This window comes from Protopterus annectens, chromosome 2.part2 (genome assembly GCF_019279795.1).
Source record: "Protopterus annectens isolate FY-2018-M chromosome 2.part2, PAN1.0, whole genome shotgun sequence".
Lineage (NCBI taxonomy): Eukaryota > Metazoa > Chordata > Ceratodontiformes > Protopteridae > Protopterus > Protopterus annectens.
The window spans coordinates 1,098,757,575-1,098,773,877 of NC_056730.1; the positions used below are offsets into that span (position 1 = coordinate 1,098,757,575).

Sequence of the window (16,303 nt, forward strand, 5' to 3'; positions counted from 1 at the left end):
TATTCTTTGTGTTTTTCTTTTAAACCTTTGTGTAGACCAACCTGTTTGGAGTCTCAGCATTTGCCTGTTCACTACCTTGTGTACTTGGGGGGATATCCTCCATGTCCGTGACAGCATTGTGTGAATCTTGTCTCCCCTAGTCTCCATGAGTCAAGCCCTGAATCCCTTCCTGAGGGGAAAGGCTATCCACCCAGGCACACTTTTATTTCCAAACTCTACATGCTGGCAATTGGGGTTGGCAGTTTGTCTCTGGGTCTGAGGAAGTCTGAGTTAAATGTTTGTCTCTGCCTTTTTGTGATGTCATCTTTCATTTTGGGGGCCATCATAATGTTATACTGCATCTGAACATCAGTGCTTATAAATTGTTTCAGTACCGAAATTATGAAAGCAAAAAAAAATACTTCTATAGTTGTGTAAGAAAAATCTTTACTGTATTTTTGCTTAAAAGTTTTTGTATGTTATCGCATTGCTGTAGGTTCCCTCTGGCGTTATGTTCGTGCAAGTATGTCTCTTTCTGGTTATCTTCCTCCTCTCTGTGATCCAAAGGATGGCCACCTTCTAATGGATGGGGGATATATCAACAACCTGCCAGGTATGCCCAGTGCAATGTCGACATGTTCTTGAGACATGCACATTGAATTTAATCTTAAACAGATGCCGCTTCTGCTTGTTTAGACTGGTATGACTGTTTCGTATTTTGCTGCTGTTACAGGCCTATTTAGATGATGATTTTAATACTCTGCTAAGTCTCAAAATCTTTTTCATATGTGTTTCTGGAAACATGTCATGTTTCTACAGGTGTTGCAGTCAAACACTGATGTTACAGCACACTGCAGTTATTTATCTAGTAGTAATAATAAAGAACTGTTGATTATTTATTTAGTCAGCCTTTCAGTTTTATTGACCATGTCATTCTCACTAAGCCAATGGCCTATTTTTAGGGCAGGCCTGAGAGAGTGGATTACATATGGACTGCTAGAGTATGAAATTGAAACTAGGAACAATGCTATAGGTTCATAGGTGGAAAATAGGCTATCAACCTGAGAACCATTTTAAGCCTAGCCAAGCTTAATCCATATTTGCTAAACTATTGCAGAAGTGTCAGTACTCCAAGGAAGTTTACAGAATGTAGGCTTGTACGCATCAAAGATTCCCATTAGGACATAGGTCCCAAACCAGGAGTAGATTTGCATTTTCCTATCCATTGGATCAAGTTTCCTTTGAATAGGGTTAGGAACTTGTGTCACATAGATGAGAAGCCTGTTCTAAAGTAGGGGGTAATCTTTGAGATACATTTTTTATTTTTTATTTATTTTACATTTGTTAACTTGGAAGTTTCGACTGGACTAGGTCCATTTACAGCAGAAGCCCAGGGAGAAAAGCTGCACATTATTAGACATGAGAAAAAACATTTTTACAGAGTAGTACAAGTTAAACAAGAGGAAAATATTTTTATACGGAGTAGTACAGCAATCATGTAGGTTATACAAGAAAACAGTCTGATATTTACATTAGAAATGCTAGCAGACAAGACACTTTTCAGCAGTCAGGGAAGTTACAAATAGCATGGATAGAAGCTACTTACAGGCTGGACTAATGGCCATTAGAGTTGTAGTTCTTTAGAGGAATTACAGTGCCTAATCTGGAATTGGTGAATGGGTAGGAGGAGGATAGGAAAGCTTAAGTTTAAGTAATACAGGGAGATAGCCAAGTATTCATTAGATGTGATTTGAGGGAGTTTTTGAAGTGTGAGGTGGTGCTGGCAGTGTCAGCGAGGGGGGGAGGCAATTCCAGTTTCTAGCAATGGAGTGGGAATATAATGCTTTTCCTGCAGTATTGTTTGCTGTAGTGATGCAGAGGAGAGATTTGTCGCTAGATCGGAGAGGGCAATTTGCTGTATAGTAGTTAAGTAGTTGAGTTAGTGATGGGGTTTTATCGGGTCTATTTTAGATCAGCGAACGCTTAAAAAAGCAGACGCTGATTGATCGACCTTATGTAAGCGAAAGCTTACAATCTCGAACTGTCAGATCTGATCCAAAATACATACACACAACACAAGCACACCAAACAAACAGAAATCCACACACATACACCTAAAATCTGACACCTAACCCTACACTAAACTATGCAAACACCACTAACTATCCACTTACCTTAATCCATACCCTAACCCTTAGGTCCGTCACTATCGCACACTCACCTCACTCGCTCCCTAACCCTAACTCACCTAAACTCATCCTAACCCTCATGTCCACACAATAGCACACGTACCTAACCTGAGCCCTAACCCTAACTCACCTAACCCACCTTAACACTCACAGCCACACAATCACACACTTACCTGAATCCAACCCGTAACTTTCCACCACAGCACTGAAAATACTGAAGCAACAGAAACGGACAACCAAATTCTTTCCCTAGGAAAAAATTCGGGTTTCTGTTGCTTCGAAATTTTGAACATTCGCTAAAATAAGGTCGATCAATCAGCGTTCGCTTGTTTTAAGCGTTCGCTGATCTAATATAGACCCGTTTTATCAGGGTATTTAAGAATATTGTAGGCAGTGACTAGTTGGTGGTAATTAAATAGTTGAGGTGGTTTTAGCCAATTTAGGTCTCTTAGAGCAACACAGTGATGTGTTCTGAAGGTGGTGTTTTAGCAAATTTGACGATTTTATTGTAGCATGACTTTAGTTTGTCTAGATCTAGTTTCCTGATTTGAGTGAAAATTGGTGCTGCACACATTAGTGTGGACAATAAGGGAGTGTGGGCTAGAGTGAGTCTTGCTTGGTCTGAGAGAAAGTTTTTGTGTCTATATAGTGTGCCCATTTTTTTGTGAACCTTTTTGATGGTTTGTGAGATATGGACATCGAAGTGAAGGTTGTTACCAATTTCAATGCACAGAAGTTTGGTATGGTCAGATGGGAAAATGATAGTGCCATATTTAGAGGTGATGGTGAAGGAGAGGGGAGCAGTTATTTCTTAGGGGGTAAATAGTAGTAGGAACTTGCAGAAGAAAGTCCTACTATCCATCCTCCTAACAAGGAGTCTAGCACTATGGACAGGTTTGGGTAGCCCATTTACACTTTATCGACCATCGCTGTCAGGTCTTTGAGTTATATGGCGGACTTCACTAGACTACAGAGAGATCTAATCAACGAAATTTCAAATACTCTCACAGGAGCAGTAGCTGAAGGGGTTCGAGTCAAAGTTACCTCTCAGTTCACCACCCTTGAATCTATTTCCAACTCGTCCATGAGGCTTATCGCTCATGCAACTGAAAGGATGACAAGAGCAGTGGGTTCAGGCGTACCCTGAATGCACTTGTGTGATTTTGCGGCGCCATTTAAATCTTCATTCATCAATGATCCATTTGAAGGATCGTTCCTGTTTAGACCAAAGTAAAAGACACACTAGCCAGATGTGATTAAGATGGGAAGACCCTTTCTGCTGTGGTCATACAGTTCTTCACTCCTCAATGGCCTTACTGTAGGAACCAGAGAAGTGGGAGGCTATGGTTCAAAAAGTCCCAAGAGCCTTTCCAGGTCTCACGCGGCAAAGACTTATCCTTGGGCAGAGGGGAGGTAACAGAAGATGCCATTCCAGAGGCAAAAGTGGCCCACAGAACCAGGGGTCCAGGCATTCTTTCTCTGGTAACTCATACTAGCGCTCCTGAATGGAGGCCCAATTGCCTTCCTCTGGATGCAGTCAGGGGACGATTATCCCTGCATCAATCTGCCTGGCTACAGATGAGCTCAGACCTATGGGTACAGTGGATCATTTCCAGAGGTTCCATCATTCCCCTTATAACTAATCTGAAAATACAGATGTTCACCCAGTCACAGGGAGGCAGCAGTCTTAGAAATCCAAAAACTGCTCAACAAAAGAGTCATCCAAGAAGTCCCCCCAGATCAGAAAGTACCCGTATTTTGCTCAAGATTCTTTTCAGTACCCAAAAAGACAAGGGACTGGAGGCATATCTTGGATCTCAGCCAGTTCAGCAAGATAGTTCAACAAACCAAGCTCCAGATGGTCTCTGTGCAGTCAGTACTTCAGTTCTTGGAAAAAGATGATTGTATGTCCTCAATAGATTTCCAGGATACATTATTACCACATAAAAATGGACAAACGCCTCCAGCTGGGAGCCAGTAATTATCAGTTCAGAGCACTGCCCTTTGGTTTCACCACAGCCCCAAGAGTGTTTACCAAATGCATAGCAGTGATAGCAGCTCATCACAGACTCCTGGAATTTCAGGTTTTTCCTTATCTCAATGACTGGCTCCTCACTGCTACCACCAGGCGTCAACTTTTAAAGAAAGAGGTTACACCCTTCATCTTTGTACTACATTAGGCATTACAGTAAACTATGAAAAGTCACATCAAGGAACACAGTAATCCTCATTGCCCCGCTTTGGTCTCGGCAGATGTGGTTTCCCTACATTTGGCCTCATCTACTTCGATAACCTTGGATTTTGGACCCAGTTCCACATCTCCTATCTCACCCAGAAGGAATGGTTCATCTGAATCGCCACCATCTCAAGCTAACTGTGTGGCTTCTCCAATTCCCATGATTGCCAGGCTTTCTACTCTTCCATCATCAGTCCAACAGATCATTCTAGCTCATCACAAGCTTTCAGCTAGAAAATTGTGCCATAGTAAATGGGAAAAATTTGCCAGATGGACTCTTGACAAGGATATTGACCCTTATTCAGCTCTTGTGGATAAGGTTCTACAATTTTTGACCTATCTTTATCAGTCTGGCTCTTCAGCTTCTACCATTAGAGTACACTTGGCTGCGATATCCAACTTTCATATTAGTTTTGATGGCTCTACTCTGATGTCCCATAAACTGTGTAAGGCCTTTTTAAAAGGAACCTTTATGCTAAGGCGGGCCACTCTTTAAAGAACCCAGCATCCCATGGGATTTACCCGTGGTCCTTCAGTGCCTCACCTTATCCCCTTTTGAACCATCGGCTACCTATAAATTAAAATACGTGACCTGGAAAATTGTGTTTTTAATATTTATTATTATTTTATTTATTTAATATTTATTTACCAGGATAGTCTGGCTGGTCAGCTAGTGTCCATTTTCAGCAGAGTCCTGGGGAGAAAACTCCAAACAGTTACAGAGTATGAACAATTTAAACTAAAAATCAAGGTGACAACGTTTAGGATATACACACACACAAAGGTTAAGAAGCTAATGATATAGAGATAAAATACAGTCATATAATCTTACACTTTATAGGCAAGTATAGGTACAGTGTTTTGACATTACAGAGTTATAGTATACTATAGGCATATAAAAACAATATTTACAGTATGTACAAAGAGAAAGTGTGTAATACAGTATTATGTGTTTGACTAAAGCATAAAGGGTAGCTTCATTCAGCAGGGTGGAAGTTCAGGGAAGTCCATTGCAGTTACATAACTGGTTGGTGTATAGATGGGATTTTAGTTGGGTTTTGAAGGTGGATGTACATTTTTGTAGCCTGAGGTCAGGAGGCAGGGTATTCCACATTTTTGCAACTTTGCGACTAAAGAGAGCTTCCCCACAGCTGTTTTTACGCTAGATATTTTCTATCAGAGCTTTGTTACTGGATTGTAACTGCCTATTTGAATTGTAGAAATTTAGGAGGCCTGTCAGAGCAGTGGTCACCTTGGCCAGAAGAGTATCAGACATTCAAGCCTTGTCCTGCAAAACACGCTATCTGATATTTCATAAGGACAGGGTTTCTCTCAGAACTAATCCTTCCTTTTTACTGAAGGTTGTTTCCGAATCAAATATCAATCAAACCTTACACCTACATGTCTTCTCCATTAAGGGAGCATACTGCCTACACTTATTAGACATAGTGTTTTTACCTTCACAGAACAAATGATAACAGGAGATCAGACTAATTGTTTGTTGCATTTTCCTCAATTTCACTAGCTAACCCAGTTTCTAAGGTTAAATTAGTTAAATAGCTTAGAGATTGCATTACTTTTATTTATGATTCAAAAGGACTTCAACCACCAAATCTTGTGAAAGCTCATTTGATGAGAGCTGTAGTGGCTTCCACAGTTTTTCATGCCCGAGCTTCTTTTGATGACATTTGTGCAGCAACTACATGGGCATCTGTTTATACCTTTATCACTCATTACAGATTGGACCAGGTCTCTAGGGGGTGTGCATCGTTTGGTTCAATGGTCCTCCAGAATATTCTTCCATGAGACTTCCCAAGATCCAGGTAGCTAGGGACTCTGTCCCACAGTCAGGGATTACATGAAGATTGATAACATCAGGTAAAGAAGTTATGTCTTAGCATAATGTTCCATCTTTGTTATCAATCTTCACTAATCCTTGACTGTGGGCTCGGTTCCAAGACTTGGAAAAGACTCGGCTGTTTATTTCAGTTCACACCTCCCAAACTCTCGAGCTAGGCTCTTCCCATAATGCTCCTCTCTAAATTACCTCAGATTGAGTTTGCCTACAATAGAGTCAGACAGACAAAAAAAACAACAAATAAGAGACCAAATCTGTGTCCCTATTATAGAGCCAGTCTTTAGGAATATTCGGTCCACTAAGAGTCTCAGGTCTCAGAAGATTAACTTGCAAAACTTAAGAATAGTTGAGATTGAATTACTTTACTGCTGGGCCATAAGCAAGAGATGTTATCTTATAGTTGCAGTCAACAGGAGACAAGGATGTCTACACTAGGGGCTCTCTGTGTTGCCTTGAAAGAGAGATAATTACTAGGCTTGAGATGTAGAAGCATTTTATTGTTTTACGATTTCCAGGATCTGCAAACATCTGAAGGCTATGTATTTTCACAGGGAGATGCTAAATGCTAGCAGTTTCTAGCAGTGGTTGTTTTTGAGCCTGGGAACTGAAGTCAGGTGGCAAAAAGTGATGTCATGCTGTAAGTATCCCAGCAGTAATATTTGATATTAATTTAAGAGCTCTGAGAGAGTGACTGTGCATTTTGTATTTTGTCTTTGACCTGGAAATATCTCTCATAATATCTACACTTGCCTTGCTGTAATTAAGTTAACTAGGGTACAGTAATTTCTTTTAGATTCAGTAAGGAATATAGTAAATAGTAGTTTAGATGTTTTCTGTATTTATTTGTGACTGTCCTGCAATGTATTTTTAAATATTTCCTGGGATTTTGAACTCTGAAGTTATTGTGATAATCTACTAAGTATTTCCTTGTTATTTTATTATTTATTATTTAATATATTTAAACCTATTTTTGTGCCTGATATTTGTGAGACATATTGAAGCTCTGAGAGTACTTGCATATTTATTTGGTGACACTGTGGGCCATTCCTAATAGCCTTTCTCTTGGTCAAACTACCATTTGGAATAATAATAACATTACACAGTAAGATTGGACACCCTTTGCTAAGGGCCTTCAAGTAGCTGATAAGGAGTGACTGGTGGCAGGTGAAACTACCTTATGGTCTGGGCAGAAGGGGGTATAGCTAATAAATCTGTGACAGCCTTTCCCGGGTGTGTGTGTGTGTGTAAAAATCAAACCTCTAAGAGAGTGTGCATGTCAGCTACTTGGGCAGGGATATGAAGCACTGGTTGGATAGAGAGGGTGCTGGACGTCTTGGCTTGGTCATTCAGCTGAGGTCTCCACTCTATAGCTGTGCCAGTGGGGAATCTTAATGGGGATCTGGAAAAAGAGGGAGAAACCAGCCCCAGACTGACTGTGGTGTCTGTGTGCTCTTAAGGGAAACTGCACTTTACTGTGAGTGTACTTGTCATCCTCCCAGTGTGTACGTCCCCCACAGTTGCCAGTTGTGAGGATTGAGACTCCTTGATTACTGGGCCAGTTCTGGGGCGTCACAAGCTCATTCAATTTCACCTTCCCTTAAGGCCTCATTCTGCCTCCAAAACATTATTCTGCATGTAATGTTACTACCATTCCCATTTTTTCCTATGGAATTTGCTCCTGCCACTTCCATTTCTTTTATGTTTGTTACTCTGTTCACTACTTCTAATATGGTTGGTTTAGATTTTGATTCCCATTTTGCAGTAATTGCTTTTTTGGTAGCCATCAGAATTAAGCTTAGCAAGCCTTACTATGTCTAGGCAATTCAGATCCTAAATTTCAGCTCAAAAATGATTTCCTTGGTTGCACCAGTTTGCTCACCCAATATTTCTAGTAGAGCAGTCTGCAGGGAATTTTTAAAGTCTGCCAACTCATTACACTCCTAGAAAATTTGGTCCCAATTACCTCTTTTTTTCCCCATCACACCTCCAACATTTGCAATCTACCTGAGGAAAAATTCTTTAGAATCTGCTTGGGGTATAAAAATACTTATGCAAACACTTCCAAGCAAAGATTCTAAATCCTCTAGACTTTGTTGCATATTTGGGAACCATACGCGTATCCCACCATTGTTTTTTGTGAATTCCTTATCACCATTCTCTTCCCGGTCTTTTCTGACCTCCTCTAATTGGTATCATGGAATATTTTATGTGCCCTACTAATTATTCCTTTTTTAACAGGAGCTTCTGTTCTAGATCCTACTAAAATCTCTACCAGTGCTAGTCTTTTGCTTAGCATTTTACTATTTAATTCTCTTTGCCTGTACTCTGCCTTCCCTATCAGGGACTGATATAAATCTTTAACCTGCAGTCCAAAATGTATTCTTGACCTCTTCCCATTCTGTTACATTTCCCTCTAATTATTTTTTCCCAAAACCTTTGCTCCTTTGCTAGTTTTCTCCAGTAAATTCCAGACCCCTCATGCCTTTTTTCTGTACCCCTAATTACAGTCATCCCTATTGATAAAATCTCCTTTCTCCATCCCTGTGTTGACTTAGTTCTTAGAATACTTTAAGCTACTTTATGAATATAATATTCTGGATGGCTATTTTTATTCTCCTTAAGCGTCTGCACTCAAACAAAATACCAGTCGCTCTTTGTTTATTGAGCGCCCACCCTGTTTCATCATCATCACTTTCCATTTGAATTATAGCATCTGAAGTAGTTAACTTCATTTGTCCATCAACCTATGAGTTATCGGATCCATATCGGATCCAAGCCGGCAGCTTCCAACAGCTAAGATCCGAGCTCCAAGCTCCTCCCCCTTACCCATAATCCCCTGCTATCTCTTCCTGACCCCAGATCTAGTTTGCCGCGGTTCTCTCAGCAGCTTGATCGAGCTTCCAGGCGTGGTAGTGTTGGATTTGTGAGAAAAAAAATCTTCTTTTTTTCTACTTTAAACAAATTTTTGCGTGTGTGTGAGTTAGTATAGTTCTCCAGTAGCATTAACGTTTTTCTTTATCTAGTGTTTAGTTTTCCTGTTAGTGTTATTCCCTCCCCCTCATGTACGCATTAGGGTGTGTCTGTTTTGGGGCCTAGCGAGTGTGTTGTTTCTTTTTAGGTATGGCGGAGGCACCCAAAACTTTCTTTTCAAAGTGTACCGAGTGTGGCCATAAGCTGTCCCCAGCAGATGGCCACACTCGGTGCATTTTATGCCTTGGGGTTGAATATCTTTCCACCGGCTGCACTATTTGCACAGCGTTCAACCCAAGGGCCCTCAAGGACCGGAGGTCGAAGCTGATTCTGGCAGGACTTCTGCCCCTGGACTCTGCTGCGACAGCGCCACCTGCTATTCCCCTTCCCCTGGCCGGGACTCAACCTCCCACCTTGGGCCAGGAGGAGAGGGAAGCCAGAAAGGAGAAACGCCGGGAAAAGCACCACAAGCGGCGGGCCGAAGCTTCTGCATCAGCCCCGCCAGCCAAACGGGTTTCTCCTCCTAGGGCTTCCGAGTCTTCTTCCGGGCTCCGATCTCCCCGCTTTTCACCGGGGCCAGAGGAGGAGGAGACCCGGTTGCATTTGAGGTCATCAAGGTGGCACTCCCGGCCCACCTCGGTGGCCTCATCAAGGTATACCCACAGTACGTCCGATGCAGACTTGGACCGGATGATGCGTAGGTTTCTCCAGGCCCAGCTGCAGATGGGAGTGCTCCTGCCTCCCCCCTCTCTGGGGGGGGAGCTCGACCCCCTTTTTCACCCCGATTGCTCCTTCTCCAACCCACTACCGGGGTTCGGAGCCGAGTGGAGTCTGAGCCGGGGGACTGTCGGCCCCGATAGTATCGGGTACTTCGGCACCGATGGCACCTTCGAGTCTGTCGGGTCCATGTTCTTCAGATCCAAGCTCTCGGAGCCGAGAGCTGAGCTTCAGATCCAGAGGTGTCAGTATGGCTTCGGCTCCATCTCGGTCAGAGCATACTGGCCCTTCGGATCTGACCGCGTCGGCGCCGGCTCCGATGCGCACAGGGAGGGTCTGCTCTTGGATCCTAGGGAGAGCAGCTCTCCTTCGGCGTTCAATGTCGTGGAGAGGGTTTTGTCGAGGGACTCCAGGCCCCCGGCTTTAGCTACGGCTCCACCCTGCACTCCCTCTCAGACGGGTCCACCTTCCATCACCTGGCCCCAGGGACAGCCTGCTCAGACGTCCCAGATAGTTCCCTTGTTGGAACAGGATTTGATTGGTGAGGCCTCTTCGGACAGCCCCCCCGAGGAGGTCCCTCACAAACGGAAGTGCAAGAGGAGGCACTTGGACTCCCCTGAGTCCTTGACAGAGGACACAGATTTGGAGGAAGGTGAAGGTTCCCCAAGGTCACCCCCCGAAGGCGTCTCCTTCGGAGACATCATGGAGATGCTTCGGATCAGAGGGGGGTGGTCTGCCCCAAAACCTTCCTCTGACGCGTCTGTGTTTCTGGAGGCGTTTGAAGCAGGCCCGTCTACCTCTTGGGTGTCCCCTCCCGCCGATCCCCTGGTAGACCTGATTACTACCAGGGCATGGAAGGAACCAGACACTGTGGAGCCCATTTCAAAGAGGCCGGACAAAATTCCCAGCCCCCCTTCGGACAGGTCATTTTGGAACAAGGGAGCCCCGGTAGATGCCATGTTGGTGGCGGCCGCCACCAAAAGGGAACTGGCCCAGGAGAGTTCCTCGGTCCATCCTCCAGACAAGGAGTCTCGGACGATGGACCATCTGGGGAAGCGGGTGTTCGCTTCAGCCACCTTTTCTGTGAGGTCGCTGAATTATATGGCACACGTGATATGGCTCCAGCGGGATCTTATCAAAGAATACGCTGGGTTGTCCTCAGAGTCCATGTCAGCGGAGGACAAGAAAGTGTACTCTACCCGAATGGCCACTCTCAAATCTATCCATGCCACGGAAGGAGCTGCTAGAGCTAGCAGAGCGGGCATCATCCTATGGCGACAGGCATGGCTCCGTCATTGTGATTTCGCGGAACCCTTTAAGGCGTCATTCGCAAATGCCCCATTTGATGGTTTTGCCCTTTTTGGCAAGACCGTACGTGACACACTGGTCCAGAGTGAAAAAGATAGGAAGACGTTGTCTGCCGTCGGAGTCCGCTTCTCTGCTCCCCAGAGGTCCTTCTCCAGGAACCAAAAGGGACAGAAGAAGATGTGGTTCCGGAAGTCTCAACAGTCCCGTTTCGCTCCAGACCCCTCGTCCTTCAGAGGCAGAGGAGGACAGGGTGGAGCCCTAATTATGTGGCTCTAAAATACCCCTTCAAATCAAGTAATCTCAAACCACCTTGTTCTGTTAGAAGGATCAGCTTGTCTTATGTCACTCTTGCCCTCCCAAATGAAATCCTTCAACTCTTTATTAATTGTAATCCACAACTTCTGCTGTGGTTGATAAAAATATGCCTGATATGTATAAAACTAAAGGGAATAAAAACATTTTGACTGCTTGTATCTTGCTATCCATATTCATAAAACAGAGCTTTCAGTTTCATAGTTTTTGTTTTATCTTTTGTTTAGTCTCTTCTTGTCTTCCCACATGTCCTTAGCTACCATAGTGGAATCATTTTTAATCCATACTCCTAAGCAATTAATTTTTTTATCATATCCTCATAAATACGGGTATTGCTGAACCAGTTTGTCTGTGGGTACGTAGTTTACAGCTATTGCCGTTGTTTTATCTTCATTAATTTTGTATCCCAAAAAGACTTGAAAACTGAGAATGTTCCACAACACTGAAGGGCCCTTTTGTGGTTTTATGAGGTATAAAAGACAAACCTCAAGTTTATACTGCTTAACACTAGGAGTCTAAACCAGAAACTGCACTCATTGGAAGCAGTCCTCACTTTGGAAGATGCTGACATTTCTGCAGTCACTGAGACCTGGTTTAAGGCTGCAGAGAGCACCTCAGCTATACCAGATTGCATTTCCTTCCACGTGTTCAGACCACAAGCTGAAGGCATGAGAACTAAAGGATGGCAATATTCATTAAAGATAAATACATCTGTAGATTAGTTAAACAGCACGATTCCCTTGAATTACTTAAAGCGCAGTTGACTGTAGGTAAGACCCCTCTTCAGGTCATTGCCAGCTGTAGGACCCCCTCCATGAATCTGGACATCCACTCAGTCTACTTAGATCTTCTCGAGTCAATCAAGATGCATCCAAACAGCCTGGTTTTGGGTGACTTTAGTTACCCATTCATTGACTAGGTAAATTATACATGTTCTAACTCACTACCCCAAAGGTTCCTGGACATTAACTCCACTGCCCTGGACCAGCTGGTTGACACACCCAAAAAGGTCTCAAACATCCTGTATCTGGTGCTCACCAACATGGGGACTGCTGCGCCATCCCCAGTGTATGGCCAACCCTGGTGAGATCTGACCACAAATCAGTCTTGCTAGAAGTAACTGTAACACAAGACCCCCCCTTAGAAACAACTAGACTAAAAATACTTCTCCAAGGCCAATTACACCCTCTTACATGACAGCATAAATCGCTTCATTCCCCCTCCCCCACTGACTGAACAGACACCTGTGCTGATTTATACACCAGTGTTTTATACAAGCACCTGTACAATTGTATTGACTCAGCTGTACCTGATAGAGCCAAAGCAAGATCTTCAAGGAAAAACGAACTTGTCTGGTGGACAGCTGCCATTAATAAGCTATACAGTAGGCGAAAGAAACTGCTGTCTAAGAGTAGGAAGGAATGGTCTCAGAACTGGGAGCACTCCTTCCTCAACTTAAACAAGCAAATAAGACTCCTAGTGAAGTCCTCCAAAGCTAACTACGAATCAAAATTAGCTTCCCTAATTAAGGGATAACTACAAGGCATTCTTTAGTTACATCTGTAACATCAAAGGTAAGGCCCAGATTTGCAATGAACTCATAGTTAGTGGTACTACATATACAAAACCTGTGGATATAGCAAACCTGCTGGCTGACAAGTTCAGTGAAAACTTCATTTCCCTGTCCCCACTACATATACCCCAAAACATCCCTAACACCTGTCCTCCACCTAGTATATCTGAGGAGCAGGTCTTAAATGCTCTCTCCAGGATAAAAAACACAGCCTGTATGATGCCAGACACCATCCCGGGCTGTGTTCTACATGAGTTAAAACAGGAATTAGCATCACCATTGGGCACACTTTTCAGTCACAGCCTAAGCACTGCCTTCATCCCACCGGAAAGCAAAACAGCTAACATCCATCCCTTTGCACAAAGGGGGTGCATCCATGGACCTCGGAAACTATAGACCCATTAGCCTGACTAGCCTTATCTGCAAGGCTGTGGAATGAATCATTATAGACCTTATTAACAAAGATATAAGAAATCTCCAAACGCTCAACCCAACACAACCCAATTTGGCTTTGTCAAGGGGAGATCATGCCTGTTAAACTTGGTGGACTTCTTCGAGATAGTCACCAAAGCCGTAGATGAGGGAAAATCTGTGCATATGGCCTACCTAGACATAGCCAAGGCCTTTGACACAATCCCTTACTCGGGCATCATTGATAAACTCACCCAATTGGGTATGGACCCATATATTGTCAGGTGGGTTGCAAACTGCTTCACTGATAGAACTCATATGGTCAAAAGAGGGGACTCCACCTCCTCCAGCAGACCCGTAACCAGGGTTATTCGGGTCAATATTAGATCACCGAACGCTTAAAAAAGCGAACGGTGATTAATCGACCCTATGTAAGCGAAAGCTTACAATGTCGAACTGTCAGAACAGCGATTTCCAACAAAAAAAACCCACCTTAAACATTACATTAAGTGGGGGGCTGTGCCCCACACCCCCTACTTAAATATACCAACTCCGAGACAGTACTACAGTGCCAAAAATGGCAAAGTAACAAAGTGGCCAAGCAAATTCTTTCCCAGGGAAAGAATTTGCTTAAAAGCCACTTCGATATTTTGCCATTTGACTTTTAGGTTTGACCAAGACGCATTCGAAAGAATGCGTCTTCGGTCTTCTAATAGGAACCCAGTTATTCCACAGGGATCCTTCGGGGACCCCTGCTGTTCAGAATTTACTTCACTGAAGTATAGGCTAAAACTAAAAAACTGCGGCTGACAAAGTTTGCTGATGACTGCAAATTGGGAGCAGTGATTGAAATCCCTAGCAATGTCAACATCCTTCAAGAAGATCTTATGCAAACTAATGACTGGTGCCAAAGTCATGGTCTTAAACTTAATGCAAAAAAATGCATTATCACCCCTTTTGGCAAGGGTGATGTACCTGCAGACTACCATATCAATAGCAAATCCCCTAAGCACACAGTCAGTGGTGAGATATCTGGGCACACAGGTCGACAGCAACCTTAACTTCAATCACCATGTTTCCACAATGGTAAGAAGGGCATTTTATGTTGCCCATCACATAAGTAAGGGCATTGCTTTCACAAAAAAAGAGGTTACAAACCCCTTGTACTCTTCCGTCTTCAGGCCAGTAATAGAGTACAACACTCCCTTTGGTATGTTCCATTCCAAACCCCTGCAGCAATTGGAGTGACCACAAAGTTCCTTGCAAAGAAAATTCAGGGTCTTCAAGATCTGACTTATGCAGACAGACTGAAATCATTGTCTTTTTACTGTGTGTTGTACAGATTGCTCAGTGGCAACCTGTGTCTTGCATATAGAGCAAACTCTGACCCAGCTTTAATGGAAATGCTGCACATTCACAAAACAAATGGCTCATGGATCACTCGCTCAAAGGATCTTATCCTGGTATGTGACATCAACAGAACTTGCTGGAGAGATTTGTCTCACAGAGATTGCCCTACCTTTGGAACAAGCTTCCTATTCATATTAAACAAAGCCCCTCATTAGCCTTATTTAAGTGTAATTTGGATGATTGGATGGGTAACCAGAAATTCACCCCAGGAGTTCCACCAGTGTCTCTCTTGAACAGGCGCAATTGGTGCTGATTTTAGTGTCTGCTTGAACCAGAACCCCTTGCCTAGGCTTGTAAGGGCCTTGTTAGCCTAGTAACCTCCTATGATCCTAAATATCATCTGCAAATAAAGCCAAATTTTCTTGACTACCATACCAATTATATCTTTGAATTTCTGAGTCCCTTATTTTTTTTTTTTTTTTGCCAGTGGTTCTTAATGTCATGCAAAAAGAGAACACTTCCACCTGGTTCCTCTGCGCAAACAGAACATATCAGAGAATAACATAAACATATAAACTGCTAATACATGTCTATCACAGCACTGTTTGGGCCAGACCACTAAAATTACAGATGACTTATTGAGGAACCTATCACAAATAATTAATAAAACAACCAGGCCAAAACCATTGTCAGGAAAATAACAGTTCTAGAAGTTCTTGTAATAAAATAAAAGGCGTAGAAGCGAGCAAACCAAACCACTTTAATCAAGAAACCAGTAAGCGTTTTCATCTGCATAAGACTTTTTCACACTGACATACATTTCTTTGATCCAGCTTTAAAACACAGGAAAAGTCACATGACATTAAAAAAATCGCATGACATGAATAAATCACATGATATAACTTAAAGCACATTTATAAAAATACTAATGCTTTAACTTCTTCTTTTTTAAAAAAGTAACAACGTTTTCCCTGTTAAGTCCTGGTGGATGGCAAGCATTTAATTTTACCTGCCAAGAATATTGTCTCCACCCTAGTTCATCTTCAGCATTGAATAACTTATCATATCCCTGTATCTCATCTAATAGAAGAAATTTAAAATTCACTCTACATTTCCATCTCTTGCAATGTTTAGCCAATGGATTTTTTTCATCACCAATACTCACTGGATATTTATGTTCATACATACTTCTGAATAACTCTCTAGAAGTACACCCTACATAAAAAGCCTGGCATGACATGCATTTCACTAAGTAAATCACAAATCTAGATTTACACGTGCAACAACCCTTTACGAAAATGTTAATATTATTAACTAAAATCTCTTGCACTCCCAAAAAAAAGATAATCACAGAAATTACAACTAAAATATTTGTACATCCCTGTTTTGTTTACAATAAC

At 42.7% G+C, this 16,303-nt stretch overlaps 1 protein-coding gene across 1 annotated transcript in view; it reads left to right on the top strand.

The window, feature by feature from the left end:
• The window catches only part of PNPLA7 (patatin like phospholipase domain containing 7), a gene marked incomplete in the record, with an annotated part of 4,152,928 nt that overhangs the window by 3,536,001 nt on the left and 600,624 nt on the right, over positions 1 to 16,303 (top strand). The window contains 1 exon segment of the mRNA XM_044064320.1: positions 476 to 592. Coding sequence (XP_043920255.1) covers positions 476 to 592 — 117 coding nt within the window.